This window comes from Rhinoraja longicauda, chromosome 17, assembly GCF_053455715.1.
Source record: "Rhinoraja longicauda isolate Sanriku21f chromosome 17, sRhiLon1.1, whole genome shotgun sequence".
Taxonomy (NCBI): domain Eukaryota; kingdom Metazoa; phylum Chordata; class Chondrichthyes; order Rajiformes; family Arhynchobatidae; genus Rhinoraja; species Rhinoraja longicauda.
Genome location: NC_135969.1, coordinates 20,689,324 through 20,704,687, shown reverse-complemented (window position 1 = coordinate 20,704,687; position 15,364 = coordinate 20,689,324). Strand labels below are relative to the sequence as shown.

The following is a 15,364-nucleotide window of genomic DNA, read 5'->3' as shown; positions in this document are numbered from 1 at the left end:
TAGCCGTTCAGCACAGAAACAGGCCCTGTGGGCTAGAGTCCTTGCCGACCACCGAACACCTAATTACACTAATCCTATATTCAATCCCCCTACATTCCCATCAACACTCCCACATTCAACCCCTCACCACGCCATAGGGCCGATTTACTGCCGCCGATTAACTCACCGACCCCTCACGAATTTGGGACATGAGCGGAAACGGAACACTGGAAGAAACCCAGGGAGAACGTGCATACTCCACACACAGACCACGCCTGAGGTCAGGATTGAACCCAGGTCTCTGGCGCGGTGAGGCAGAGCGAGCTGCAGGATTGAATGGTGGGCAGCCATAGAAGGGGAAGAGAAGAAATAAATAATTAGACATATTCTTGTCAGCTTTAGAAAACAGAGGTGACTTCCCTCCAGAGACCTCAGATGAAGGTTGATCATGATAACATTTTAAAAGCTATTTATTTCACAAAATGCTGGAGTAACTCAGCAGGTCAGGCAGCATCTCGGGAGAGAAGGAATGGGTGACGTTTCGCGTCGAGACCCTTCCTCATTTTAAAAACTGGTGAACAGCAGGTAGGGTGCGGAGTTTTATTTCAAAATGGCGTGCTTGGAATTGAAATGTTGCATCAAGAGACTGCAACAAACTCTTGGCTACCGCTTGCAACAGCAGGGCTAAACAAGTTGACTTTCAGATGAGATGTTTTGACAAGGTCCACCTGCCCCACAGCAATGTTCCAAACAAGAACATTGTTCTTGGTGTCCAAGCCAAAATCTTTAATTGTTAAATTGTAATCACTCACCTGCTTGCAGACTCTTATAGAGCCGGATGCACAGATATACGCCCTTTGGCCCATCTTGCCTCACACAAACAGGCCATGTGGTTGCTGCCTTAAAACAGTGCTCTACTGCACGGGGGAAATTCTGCTGGAACTATTTAACCCATGCAGGCTGGGTCCTTACCTTTTGTGTCGCAGTAATTTGGACATGCAAGTAAACGACCAGCCACAGCCATCAAAGTCGCAGATAAAGGGCCGCTCACCTGCACGGAAAGATCACTCTTTAGAAACCTGGGGTAACATCTTCCGATTAAACTCGGATATTACTGCTTTCAAACAAAACCGGAACATTGACGGAGACATGGCATGCAAAGCATTCTCAGAGCACTGAATTCACTGAGCTTTAGACCGACTTCAGAGATAGGACGTGGAAATAAGCCCTTCAGACCACCTATTCCAGGCCGGCCAGTGGTCACCCTGTGCACTAGCACTATCCTACACACTAGGGACAATTTACAATCTACAGAAGCCTTTGGTCTTTGGAATGTGGGAGGAAATCAGAGCACCCGACAAAAACCCATGCGGTCACAGGGAGAGCGTACAAACAACACCTGTTATCGGGATCAAACCCGGGTCTCTGGCGCTACAGATCTGTTCCCACAGCTGACTTCCGTGGCCAACTTTACGGGCCTGTCGCAGTGAGCCGGAGTTCCACAGCCCCGGCCCCAGTGGGCAAATTCGACCTGCCGAGCAGCGTAGAAGTCCCAATGACGTTGATATGACAATGATACCACATCTACACTAGTTGCCACATTTTCAGGGGGATTTCCAGGGGGGAGATTTTGTCCAGATTAAAGGGTGTGGGGGAAGGGTGGGAGACCACTACTTGACAGAAAATCGGTGGTGGACCGGTATCGTCCTTCCGCTGACTGGATAGCACGCAACAAAAAAGCTTGTAATTGTATCTCGGTACACGTGACAATAATTAATTAAAGTAAGCTAACGTGAGTGCTGATGCTGGTGGCAGCCTCAATGAGCTGGAACTGTACCTGTGTGGCTTCGGAGGTGAATCTTCAGGCGGCAGGCTTTGTCGTATCTCTTGTCACAGCCTGGGAAAGAGCAGATAAAGTCCTCCTGATCACGTAAGTGCGATCGGTTGTGGGAGCCGAGAGCACTGATGGTGATGAACGTCTTCTCACAACCTGCACCAGGGAAATACAGTCAGCACAAGGAACTAATCACCCTTGTCATCTTTTCCACCACTCTTTGGGTGGGCTGTAGTCTAGTTACCTGGCTTCTTATCCCTGTACTTCTTAAATAAAACAACATTAGCTCCACCTATCACTCACCAAGTTTTATTCTGCCCCATCTCTCTTCCAGCTTTCTCTCCCCCCCCCCCCCCCCCCCCCCCCACTTCAGTCAAAGTGAAGAAGGGTCCTGACCCAAAACGTCAGCTATTCATGTTCTCCAGAGATGCTGCTTGACCTGCCGAGTTACTCCAGCACTTTGTGTACATCTCTAGAGAACATGGATGGGTGACGTTTCAGGCTGGGACCCTTGAAATGTAAGCCACGACTCTAAGAACTGCCATAGTCTTCTTTGAGATAGATCTCTAGCACTGATTTGTGAAGACACCCAGAAAAATCGGCACACTATGGCACTCCCTTGGTGCTGCATTTGAGTCTCAGACTACATGCTATGTTCTCTTTCCAGAAGTGGTACTCAGACCACAACTTTCAGACTCAGATACAAGGCACTGCCACCTAAACCACCAACAGGGTTTTCTAGATCACCACATACAAATGTGGATTCCTGCACTAAATGCTATTCTCTTTACCCTGTATCTGTACACTGTGGATGGCTCAATAGTAATCATGTATTATCTTTCCACTGACTGGTTAGCACGCAACAAGTAGCTTACCTCGGTACACATGACAATAAACTAAACTATAGGGAGCTATTTGGCCCAACACAACAATGCTAGCTCTCCAAACAGCTAACTATTCAACCTGTCACGGACACGTGGAGACTCGAAAAAGGCGGGCTATTTGGCCCCTCTACCCCTCTCTCACCGCCCCAAATAAACTGCATCCCCTCCAGGCTGTCGGTGGTCTTGGGCCTCACCGAGGAAGTCGCACTTGAAGGGCCGCTGGGGTTCGAAGTGGCATCGCCGGTGGCTGCTGAGCTTGAGGGCGGTGGCAAAGGGCTGGTAGCAGACATCGCAGACGAAGGCCAGCTCCTGCACGTGGGCCTTCATGTGGGCCTTGAGGTTGTAGATAGTGGTGAAGCGCTTGCCGCATTGCTCGGCCTGGCAGCCAAAGGGCCGCAGGTTGCCGTGGGAGTGTAGATGACGCTTCAGCTTGTAGGCGGTGGTGAAGGCCCACTCGCAGTCGGCCACCGTGCAGTGGAAAGGCCGCTGGCTGTGGGACAGCAGGTGCACCCGCAGCCGCTGCTTCTTGTCGAAGGCCTGCTGGCAGTTCTGCTCGGGGCAGTGGTGCAGAGGCTCGGCGTCCGGCCCTTGTCCAGGCTGCAGCCCCAAGCCCAGGCCCTCGGACAGCTTCAGCAACACGTCCCCGCTCTCGCTCAGCAACAGCCCAGACTCTAGCCCCAGGCCCCCCGCCTCGGGGCCCGGGCTCTGCTCCTCAGCCTGGAGCGGCCGGCCGCTGGAGTCGCCGCAAAAGCCGGCCTGTGGCGGGCCAGGAGCCGGGGCCGATGCTTGGCCGCCGGGGTAGGCCTGGGCCGAGGGCTCTTCCTCCGGCTTGGCCAGGCCCCCGGTTCCCAGCTCGGGCGTGGCGAGGAAGAGCAGCCCGTCCTCCAGGCGCAGCAGGAGGTCGCGGCTTCCCAGGCCCAGGCTGGCAGCCAGGCCGGCTGTCGAGGCCCCGGGCCCGGGCAGGTTCTCGATGTTGCCGAGCACGGCGGGCGCCTCCAGCAGCAGGCCGGGCCCGGGCGTAGGTGGCGGTGGGGCCAGGGGCTCGGCTTCCCCGCCCTGCTGGGCCGGCGAGGCGCCCAGGCGAAGCCGTGTCCTGTCGGGCCCGGGCCCGGGCCCGGCCTGCAGGTAGTAGACGGTGTCGGGGGCCGGCTCCGGCCTGGGCGGGGGCTGGGCCTGGCGCTGCTCGGGGCCTGGGACTAGGCCGGAGCCTGGGCCTGGCAGGAGGCCGGGGCCCCGGACTGGAGTGGACGGCCCGGCCGCCACCTCCGCCTCAGGCTCCAGGTTAAAGACGACAAAGATGTCGGAGTCGGCGGCCGGGCCTCGGAAATCGGAGGTGTCGTCCAGGAAGAGCGAGTATCGGGCGTGTGGGCCGCCGGGCGCCGGGGCCTCGGCCTCTTGCCCCAGGCCCAGGCCGAGCCCGAGGCCAAGGCCCAGCCCCTGCTGCTCCATCCCCGGTGTCCCCGCCACAGCCGCCCGCCCGCCCGCCCGCCGCCGCCGCAACGCGCGGCCTGGAGTACGCGCCGCCGGAGCGGAGCGCAGCGCAGCCGGAGCAGTCAGTGGCCGCAAAACACGGCCTGGATTCCTGTGTGGATCCGGCAACTTCCAATGCCTGTCAGACCATCCGTGCACTCTCCAGATTCTACAAACAATATCACACCCAAAAGGTCATTTGCACTAGTACTGGGGTTATTAATGGATTGATTTTCCCCTTTTATTTAGTTTATTATTGTCACGCGTACCAAGGTACAACGATAAGCATCAAAGATATCCAGAAGTAGATGGTACATCAGGACCGCACTCCAGCTGGTGCAAGGTCAGTTCAGTTGCCTGATAACAGTTGGGAAGAAACTGTCCCAGACTAATATATTACCTTTGTGTTTAATATACAAGAGTCGCCAGGTTTGGCACTATTTTCAAAGTCCAGGCTGCAGCTGTCCAGAAAGGCCTATTGCATCCGTCGTCTCCTTCCAGATCGTCCAGCGAACCACCATCCCTCTCCACACACTGACAGCACCCAAGGTCAGGATCGAACCCGGGGCTCTGGTGCAGCAAAGCAGTGGCTCTACCCGTTCTGCCGCAGTATTGTGTTTATGCGCCCATCGCATTGATGGAGTTTGTCCATTCTCTCCGCAGTTGCTGCCTGGACCACTAAGTTCCCCCCACACTTTGTTTTGCTTGGGTTTCCAGCATCTGCAGTTTTGTGTGTGTGGAATCAAAGGAGGAATTGTTAAGAAGAAGAATGTTCTATCAGACAGAGGAGCATGTTAATAGATAGGAAGTGCTCGGATCTATGTTCTAGACAGAAGCAATGTACCTTAAGGTCTTTGTGATGGGGGGGGGGGGGGGGGGGTCAGGAAATTGGAAGGTGTTGAAATAGTGGAAGCTTTAGAAAGTGTGCAGAAGTTTACCAGAATGATACCTGGGTATTAGTTACAGGGAGTGGTTGGACAGACTTGGATTGTTTTCTCTGGAATGCCGGAGGTTTTCAGGAAGACCTGATAGAAGTATATAAAATTACTAGACTAAGTGGACCCATTGGGCCCAAACCTCTCCTGCATAGGTGCAGCACCCTCTTCCCCCCCACTCACCCCCCCATCTCCCCTTCCCCTCCCACTTCACCCCCTCCGCCCCCCTTATCCTCCCTCCCTAGGACATAGATTTAAACTTTAAAATGTCAATAACTTTAAAAATATAGCACCAATTTCAATGAAACCTTCCATTAGCACCAAAGGAACGACGGTGAGTAAGGTGGGCCTAAAATTGTTGCGCTATCGTGTACTGTTTTGGCTGTGGTTAAAGAACAAACAAACAAACAAACAAATTAGAGTTTTAGTATATAGATAGATGAGAGTCATAGATAGGGTAGAAAACCAGAACCTTTTTTCCCCAGGATGGAAATATCAAAGACGAGGGGGCGTAGGTTTCACATGAGAGGGGCAAAGCTGCAAGGAGATGTGCGGGACTAGTATTTTTACACAGAGAGTGGTGGGTACATGGAACATGCTGCCAGGGTGGTGGTGGAGGTAGATACGATAGTGGTGGGCTTTGAATAGAAGCATGGATGTGGAGGGATATTGATCATGTGCAGGCAGATAAGTTAGCCTTGGCATCATGTTTGGAACAAACTTTGTGGGGGCGAAAGGCCTATGCTTGTGCTGTACTGTTTTACGTTCTGCTCCTACCCATTCCCTGGGGTACGTAGGTCTGCGTATTCTATCCTTAAACCATTGATTCACCAAGGAACCCAGCCACCAGTGTGAGCCTGGCCCCTGGGTTGCATGGTTGCAAACCGTAAGAGAAAGCTGAATTGAACATTAAAAACACTGGCACAGAGCCATGGGTTATGAACCTCTCCGATGAAGTGTTGCTCAGAACATTACAGTCAACACAGCTGAGAGGAGCGTTGGAGAACAGGCGGTCACAGACACAGTGTAGTTCCACGTGGCTTTTATTCTGGGATTTCTGTGATCTTTTACATTCAGGGAGTTAGCATTTTTATCAACAAATATTCAATGAAAATCCTTCCTCTTCACTTTATCAATTGTGACTATCTCTAGATTAGGAGTTAGTGGGGAATCAAGAACATTTTAGTTCTCATCTCAGCTTATTTGCTGTCAGAGGATAGAGACATCTGTGTTAGACAGGTATTGGCTTTGCACTATTATTGTTACAATAGACAATAAGACAGTAGGTGCAGGAGTAGGCCATTTGGACCTTCGAGCCAGCACCGCCATTCAATGTGATCATGGCTGATCATCCACAATCAGTACCCCGTTCCTGCCCTCTCTCTGTACCCCCTGACTCCGCTATCATTAAGAGCTCTATCTAATTCTCTCTTGAAAGCATCCAGAGAATTGACCTCCACTGCCTTCTGAGACAGGGAGTTCCACAGATTTACAACTCTCTGAGTGAAAAAGTTTTTCATCATCTCCGTTCTAAATGGCCTACCCTTATTCTTAAACTGTGGCCCCTGGTTCTGGACTCCCCCAACTTTGGGAACATGTTTCGTGACTCTAGCGTGTCCAATCCCTTAATAATCTTATATGTTTCAATAAGATCCCCTCTCATCCTTCTAAATTTCAGTGTATACAAGCCCAGTCGCTCCAGTCTTTCAACATTCGACAGTCCCACCATTCCGGGAATTAACCTAGTGAACCTACGCTACGCTTCCTTAATAGCAAGAATGTCCTTCCTCAAATTTGGAGACCAAAACTGCACACAGTACTCCAGGTGTGGTCTCACTAGGGCCCTGTACAACTGCAGAAGGACCTCTTTGATCCTATACTCCTCTTGTCATAAAGGCCAACATGCCATTAGCTTTCTTCACTGCCTGCTGTACCTGCATGCTTACTTTCAGTGACTGATGAACAAGGACACCCAGATCTCTTTGTACTTCCCCATTTCCTAACTTGACACCATTCAGATAATAATCTGCCTTCCTGTTCTTGCCACCAAAGTGGATAACCTCACATTTATCCATATTAAACTGCATCTGCCATGCATCTGCCCACTCACGCAACCTGTCCAAGTCACCCTGCATCCCCATAGCATCCTCCTCACAGTTCACACTGCCACCCAGCTTTGTGTCATCTGCAAATTTGCTAATGTTACTTTTAATCCCTTCATCAAAGGCATTAATGTATATTGTAAATAGATGCGGTCCCAGCACTGAGCCTTGCGGTACCCCACTAGTCACTGCCTGCCATTCTGAAAGGGACCCATTTATCCCCACTCTTTGCTTTCGGTCAGCCAACCAATTTTCTATCCATGTCAGTACCCCACCCCCAATACAATGTGCTCTAATTTTGCCCATTAATCTCCGATGTGGGACCTTATCAAAGGCTTTCTGAAAGTCCAGCTACACTACATCCATTGGCTCTCCCTTGTCCATTTTCCTAGTTACATCTTCAAAAAATTCCAGAAGATTAGTCAAGCATGCTTTCCCCTTCGTAAATCCATGCTGACTCGGAACGATCCTGTTACTGCTATCCAAATGCTCCGCAATTTCTTCTTTTATAATTGACTCCAGCATCTTCCCCACCACTGATGTCAGACTAACTGGTCTATAATTTCCTGTTTTCTCTCTCCCTCCTTTCTTAAAAAGTGGGATATTAGCTACCCTCCAATCCACGAGAACTGATCCTGAATCTATAGAACATTGGAAAATGATCACCAATGCGTCCACGATTTCTAGAGCCACCTCCTTAAGTACCCTGGGATGCAGACCATCAGGCCCTGAGGATTTATCAGCTTTCAGTCCCATGTATTACTGATTATTCATTCATTATTTATTGAATATTATAGATTAATCTATGTGTGTTATTGCACCTACAGACCTGTTAAGCTACAGCAAATAAAAACCTCATTGTTCTGTTGCCAGTACATATCAGTTCAGAGATCCAGCCTGGGAACAGGCTGTTTGGCCCACCAAGTGCTCGACGATCAATGATTACCCGTTCACCCTAGTTCTATGTTATCCCACTTTCTTATCCACTCCCTCCACACTGAGGCAATTTACAAAGGGCCAATTAACCTACAAACCCACACGTCTTTGGAATGTGGGAGGCAACCGGTGCACTTTTAAGAATCGCAACATTTAAGAAACATTTGGACAGGTACATGGATAGGATAGGTTTAGAGGGATATGGGCCAAATGCAGGCAAATAAGACTAGTGTAGATGGAGCATGTTGGTTGGCATGGGCAAGTTGGGACGAATGGCCTCTTTTCACACTGTATGACTCTATGACTCGGACGAAACCCATGCGGTCACTGGGAGAACCTGCAAACTCCAAAGCCGGGATCGAACCCGGGTCTCTGGCACGTTGGCGCATCAGCTCTACCAGCTGCGCCACTGTGCCGCCCTTGTGACAATTAAATACATTGACATGCTTCCGGTTATGAAGGAAATCATGGGCTGCGGAGACGGTGGAGGGAACTTGCTCTGAGGTAGGTCAGCCAAGATCTCGATGAGTGCTGGGGCAGGCTCGAAGGGCCAAATGGCCCCCTAATGTAATGTCCATACAATAGGGAACAACAACATTGACTGATTGAAAATGACAAACTGATGAGGAAAGTGTTCTGCGGTTTGCGGTGTGCAGCCACAGACAGTAGTGGAGGCTAACTCATTTCCAGTAGTGGGAGAGTCTAGGACCAGAGAGCACAGCCTCAGAATTAAAGGACACAGCTTTAGAAAGGAGATGATTAGGAATTTCTTTAGCCAAAGGGTGGTGGAATGAATTACCACAGACGGCTGTGGAGGCAAAGTCATTGGGTATTTCTAAAGTGGAGATTGACAGGTTCTTGATTAGTAAGGATGTCAAGGGTTATGGGGAGAAGGCAGGACAATGGGGTTAAGAGGGAAAGGCAGATCAGCTCTGATTGAATGACGGAGTGGACTCGATGGGCTGATATGACTTATGAAGGTATGTTTTGATGAGATTGGTTGAGGTTGGTTCTCAGAGGCCCTCAGTGGGGAGTGGACGTTCCCTCAGTCCCTGCAGGGCTCGTTCCAAGATGCCCTCGTCTTCCACCCTGTGGGGCAGTGTGACCCGCAGGCCCCGGTTCTCCCTCATCGTCCTGCAGATCGTCTCGTAGGCCTTGTCACTCCCGGACCAGCAACGGCGCGTCACCTGCGGCAACGAAAGAGCAAGAGCGGGGATCATCGCACAGTCTCCAACCACCCCCAATCACTTTTACTTTAGTTTGGCCCATCAAGTCCATGCCGACAGCTATCACCCATTCACACTAGTTCTTTAGATTTTTGAGATATAGCATGGACACAGGCCCTTCGGCCCAATGAGTCCACACTAGCCAGCGATCACCCGTGCACACTAGTTAAATCCTACACACTAGAGGCAATTTACAGAGGGCCAATTAATCTACAAACCCACACACCTTTGGAATGTGGGATGTTTCACTGACCATGTGGGTTTTCTCCGGGTGCTCCGGTTTCCTCCCACATTCCAAAGATGTGCAGGTTTGTAGGTTCATTGTCCCTAGTGTGTTGGATGGAACTGGCATATGGGTAGTTGGTGTGCCAAAGGGCCTGCTTCCATGCTGTATCTCTACACTAAACTAAACTTTACAGAAGCCAATTAACCTATAAACGCACACGTCTTTGGAATGTGGGAGGAGACCGGAGCACCTGGAGAAATCCCACAAAGTCCCAGGGGGAATATACAAACTCCGTACAGACAGCAATCGTAGTTGGGATCGAACCCGGGTCTCTGGCACTATGAGACAGCAGCTCTATCACTGCGCCATTGTGCTGGCCCTACTTCTCTGCCTTAAATGTTAATGGGGGAGGATTCAACAGGGACTTCCACAAGGGACGTGGAGAATCACAAGGAGATGTGTGGAGGGTGGTGGGGACGGGCAGAGGAGTGGGACTCATTTCACAGCTCTGTTGTAGAGGTAGCATGGGTTTGGTGGGCCAAATGGCCTTCTGTGCCCCCATCTATCCATCGCTTGATGCAGAGGCTAATATGTTTGAATTCAACCCAATATATCTTAGGAAAAAGGAGAGTCATAGAGACAGAGTCATACAGCACAGAAACAGGCCCTTTGGTCCAACTTCCCCCATGCCGGCCAACATGCCCCATCTACACTAGTCCACCTGCCCGCGTTTGGCCCATATCCCTCTAAACCTGTCCTATCCATGTACCTGTCTAAATGTTTCTTAAACATTGCAATGGTACCTGCCTCAACTACCTCCTCTAGCAGCTTGGTTTATACACCCACAACCTTCTGTGTAAAACAGTTACCCCTCAGATTGCTATTAAATCTCTCCCCCGTTACATTAAACCTCTGTCCTCTGGTTCTTGATTACGCAGCAGGGAATCTTGATTCGAGAGGGAAACGACAGGAGGATCGGTCACTCACCCCATTGGACACGTCCCAGCCCAGCATCATCTTCGCTCGCTCCTCAGCCTCTGCAGATCCGTCCAGCACCAACCCAAACCCGCCGTTTATTGCCTCCCCCCTGCGTACCAGGAAACAACACCATAAATCAGCGAAAGTCTCCCCCCCACACCATCCCATCACACACTCCCGGGGTGAAGCTCCCTCCACACCGTCTCAAACTTCTACAGCTGTCCAGTAGAGCACACACTGGCTAGTTGTATCACGCTCTGGTTCAGTAACTACAGAGAGTGGTGGACACTGCCCGGCCCATCACAGCTACTGACCTCCCCACCATCAAAGGAATCTACAGGAGGCGCTGCCCCACATCATCACAGACCCACATCACCCTGGCCACGCTCCCATCTCACTGCTACCATCGGGAAGAAGGTACAGGAGCCTGAAAACCGTGACCTCCAGGTTCAAGAACAGCTTCTTCCCAGCAACCAAGGCTCTTGAAAACTGTACAACACTAACCTCAGCAACTGTGATCTTCTATAGACTGTGTCTTTGGTTCCACTACGGACTTTGGTTTTGCATAAATGTGGTTACCTACTATTACAGTTATTAATCGGACTATCTATAATCGGACTTTACCTTGCATTAAATGTTATTCCCTTTATCCTGTATCTGTACACTGTAGATGGCTCAATTGTATATCACCTTCCACTGACTGGTTAGCATGCAACAAAAGCTTTCCACTGCACCTGTTCGTGACAATAAACTAAACTAAACTTATTTTATTCTATTATTGATTGTTATATATTTACCGGCAAGATGTGCAAATAATTTCCTGCAGCAAGTAGGAATTTTGACACGAGGAACAGCAAATGCTGGAATTTTGTGTAAAACACAAAGTGCTGGAGTAACTCAGCGGGTCAGGCAGCATCTCTTGAGAACATGGATAGGTGACGTTTCATAAAGTGCTGGAGTAACTCGGAGGGTCAGGCAGCATCTCTGGGGAACATGGATAGGTGACGTTTCACAGAGTGCTGGAGTAACAGCGGGTCAGGCAGCATCTCTGGGGAACATGGATAGGTGACGTTTCACAGAGTGCTGGAGTAACTCAGTGGGACATGCAGCATCTCTGGGGAACATGGATAGGTGACGTTTCACAGAGTGCTGGAGTAACTCAGTGGGACATGCAGCATCTCCGGGGAACATGGATAGGTGACGTTTCAGGTTGCAATGTTCTGTTGCCGGCGCTATGACAATGAAAGTCTCTCTCTCCGTCCCTCTGTGCTGGTAAAGCGGCTGGCATCTGCCTGCTCAACACCTCCAGTGCCATACTCGCACCGCCCCCTGTCACTCTGCCATACTCGCACCGCCCCCTGTCACTCTGCCATACTCGCACCACCCCCTGTCACTCTGCCATACTCGCACTGCCCCCTGTCACTCTGCCATACTCGCACCGCCCCCTGTCACTCTGCCAGACTCGCACCGCCCCCTGTCACTCTGCCATACTCGCACCACCCCCTGTCACTCTGCCATACTCGCACTGGCCCCTGTCACTCTGCCATACTCGCACTGCCCCCTGTCACTCTGCCATACTTGCACCTCCACATGTCACTCTGCCATACTCGCACCGCCCCCTGTCACTCTGCCATACTCGCACCGCCCCCTGTCACTCTGCCATACTCGCACCGCCCCCTATCACTCTGCCATACTCGCACCGCCCCCTATCACTCTGCCATACTCGCACTGCCCCCTGTCACTCTGCCATACTTGCACCTCCACATGTCACTCTGCCATACTTGCACCGCCCCCTGTCACTCTGCCATACTCGCACCGCCCCCTGTCACTCTGCCATACTTGCACCTCGCCCTGTCACTCTGCCATACTCGCACCGCCCCCTGTCACTCTGCCATACTCGCACCACCCCCTGTCACTCTGCCAGACTCGCACTGCCCCCTGTCACTCTGCCAGACTCGCACTGCCCCGTCACTCTGCCATACTCGCACCGCCCCCTGTCACTCTGCCATACTCGCACCTCCCCCTGTCACTCTGCCATACTCGCACCGCCCCCTGTCACTCTGCCAGACTCGCACCGCCCCCTGTCACTCTGCCAGACTCACGTGGGCACCACACTCCGTGCAAGACTCACCAGCCCACGCCACCGCCATTGTGCAAAGCCACCCACGTGGCCCCTCGGAAGGAATCGCCGACAAAGTTCTGTACCGCCATGTCTGGGGAAGGAGAGAGTGCAGTTGGTGTTTTTAAACGGAACAAACACAGTCATTAGGGTGGCACAGTGGCGCAGCGGTAGAGTTGCTGTCTTACCGCACCAGAGACCCGGGTTCGATCCTGACTAAGGGTGCTGTCTGTACGGTGTTTGCACGTTCTCCCTGTGACCACATGGGTTTTCTCCCGGTACTCTGGCTTCCTCCCACATCCCAAAGATGTGCTGGTTTTAGGTTAATTGGTCCTCGCTAAATTGCCCCCAGTGTGCAGGGAGTGGGTGAGAAAGTGGGATAACATGGAACTGGTGTGAATGGGTGATCGATGGTCAGCGTGGACCCGATGGGCCAATGGCCTGTTTCCATGATGTATCACTCTATTAACTAATTGAATGTTTGGAAAAGCTCAACAAGTTAAAGGATCTCAAGTTGGGGTAAAACAATGGCGCAGTGGTAGAGTTGCTGCCTTAAAGCGCCAGAGACCCGGGTTCGATCCTCACTACGGGTGCTGCCTCTACGGAGTTAGTATGTTCAATCTGTGACTGCGAGGGTTTTCTTCGGGTGGTCTGGTTTTCTCCCCCACTCCAAAGTGTATGGGGTAACTGGTCGGTGCTGACTCAGTGGACTGAAGAGCCTGTTTCCACGCTGTATCTCTAAATTCTAAAGTCTGATCTTCAAGTGTCACCGACCTGCACAGAATGCCGAGCCGTCATAGATGTTGGAGGTCTCTCTGAAGGGGCTGTCTGTGCCACTGACGTCATGGTGGTCTCGGCTAATCACCACCGGGGCCTGTGAGGGGGGGGGGGGGGGGGGGGGGGAACAGATTCCATTAAATGGGAAATTAGAGCCACACAGCACGAAAACAGGCCCTTCAGCCCAACTCATCCACGCGACCAAGATGTAAGAGTGGCACAGTGGTAGAGTTGCCAACTGACAGCGACTGAGACCCGGGTTCGATCGTGACTATGGGTGCTGTCTGATGGGAGTTACTATGTTGTCCCTGTGACCGCGTGGGTTTTCTCCGGGTGCTCTGGTTTCCTCCCACACTCCAAAGATGCACAGGTTTGTAGGTTAATTGGCTTTGGTAAGTTGTAAAATTGTCCTTGGTGTGTAGGATAGTGCTAGTGTATGGGATGCTCGCTGGTCGGTGTGGACTCAGTGGCTGAAGGTCATTGAATACAAAAGTTGGGACATGGTGATCATCATATGTGAGAGGAGGAGAATTAGGCCATTCGACCCATCAAGTCTACTCCGCCATTCAATCATGGCTGACCTATCTTTCCCTCCTAACCAATTTCCAATTTGAAATTGAAATGGTTCCAGTTTCCCAGCTGAAGCTGCCAGGTACTCAAATGGAAACGATGCCATAATGGGACTGAGGGGGGGGGGAGGATTGCATTGGATAAGAGTGAGGGGGGGGCTCACGTTGTCGACCTCCCCGTGGTGAGCCCTGTCAACTGACCTCAGTCAAGCGAACGACAACAAACAGAGACAGCAGAAGCAGCTTCATAACTTCTGCTGCCTCAAACGCAAGAAGAAGAGTGAGGGGGTCTGGATGAGGCTTTGTACAACTGAGAGGAACTGAGTTGTAAACTAATGTAAACTAAGACTGTGAAGGGGCAGGTGGGAATGAGAGAGACTGAAGGAGATTGGCTAAAATTACTCCAGCATTTTGTGTTTATCATTGGTGTAAAGCAGCATCTGCATTTCCTTCTTACACATGCCTAACCCACTGAGTTACTCCAGCATTTTGTGTCTATCTTTGGCTAATATTAAGATGGCCTTGATGGAGCTAGACTGGGATGGTTAGTGTGGGCTGAGTGTGAAAGGTTGGGTGGGACTGGAACAGACTGGATGTTCTTTGATTCTGTAGTCATTGGATGGTGCTTTCCATATTCAGTGCTTTCAGCTGTTTATTGAGATTATAGCAACAAGGATCATAAGATATAGCTGTACAAGTCGTTGGTGAGACCACACTTGAGTCTTGTGTGCAGTTCTGGTCACCCAGAAGGAAGGATGTCATTAAGTTGGAAAGGGTGCAGAAGATATTCACCAGGATGTTACCTGGGCATGTGGGCTTGAGTTACAGGGAGAGGTTGGATGGGCTGGGACTTTGTTCTCTGGAGCGTAGGAGGCTGAGGGGTGACCTTATTGAGGTGCACAAGATCATGAGGGGCACGGAAAAAGTGAACGCTCACAGTCTTTTCCCCCTGGGTAGAGGATTCTAAAACTAGAGGGCACGGGATTAAGGTGAGAGGGGAGAGATTTAAGAGGGACCTCAAGGTGAACTTTATCACTCAGAGGGTAGTCCGGATCTGGAACGAGCTGCCAGAGGAAGCTGTAGAAGTGGGTAAAAGTATGCATTTTAAAATGACATTTGGACAAATATATGGATAGGAAGGGTTTAGAGGGATATGGGCCAAATGCAGGGAAATGGAACTAGTCCTGTAAGCCAACTCGGTCAGAGTGGACAAGTTGGGCCAAAGGGCCTGTGTCCATGTTGTATGGCTCTCTGTGCTGATTCCCCTCCAGTTCTTGCTGTCAGGGGTTGTGAGGAGAAGGCAGGAGAATGGGGTTGAGAGGGAACGAT

General features: G+C 51.1%; 2 protein-coding genes across 4 annotated transcripts in view; both read right to left on the bottom strand.

Annotated features, from left to right (window-relative positions):
• Positions 1-4,186, bottom strand: part of LOC144601823 (zinc finger protein ZXDC-like) — a 47,444-nt gene extending 43,258 nt beyond the window's left edge. For all 3 annotated transcript variants that reach the window (XR_013548374.1, XR_013548373.1, XM_078414275.1), the window contains exons 1-3: positions 2,892-4,186; positions 1,817-1,969; positions 952-1,030 (exon numbers count right to left, since the gene is read on the bottom strand). Coding sequence is in view for 1 of the 3 variants with exons in the window: in XM_078414275.1 (XP_078270401.1) it covers positions 952-1,030; positions 1,817-1,969; positions 2,892-4,146 (1,487 nt within the window). In the remaining 2 variants the exon portion in view is untranslated. The remainder of the gene's footprint in view (positions 1-951; positions 1,031-1,816; positions 1,970-2,891) is intronic.
• Positions 4,187-6,137: 1,951 nt separating this feature from the next.
• Positions 6,138-15,364, bottom strand: part of uroc1 (urocanate hydratase 1) — a 29,967-nt gene continuing 20,740 nt past the window's right edge. The window contains exons 17-20 of the mRNA XM_078414281.1: positions 13,464-13,563; positions 12,702-12,783; positions 10,580-10,679; positions 6,138-9,327 (exon numbers count right to left, since the gene is read on the bottom strand). Of these exons, the coding sequence (XP_078270407.1) occupies positions 9,154-9,327; positions 10,580-10,679; positions 12,702-12,783; positions 13,464-13,563 (456 nt within the window). The 3' untranslated portion in view covers positions 6,138-9,153. The remainder of the gene's footprint in view (positions 9,328-10,579; positions 10,680-12,701; positions 12,784-13,463; positions 13,564-15,364) is intronic.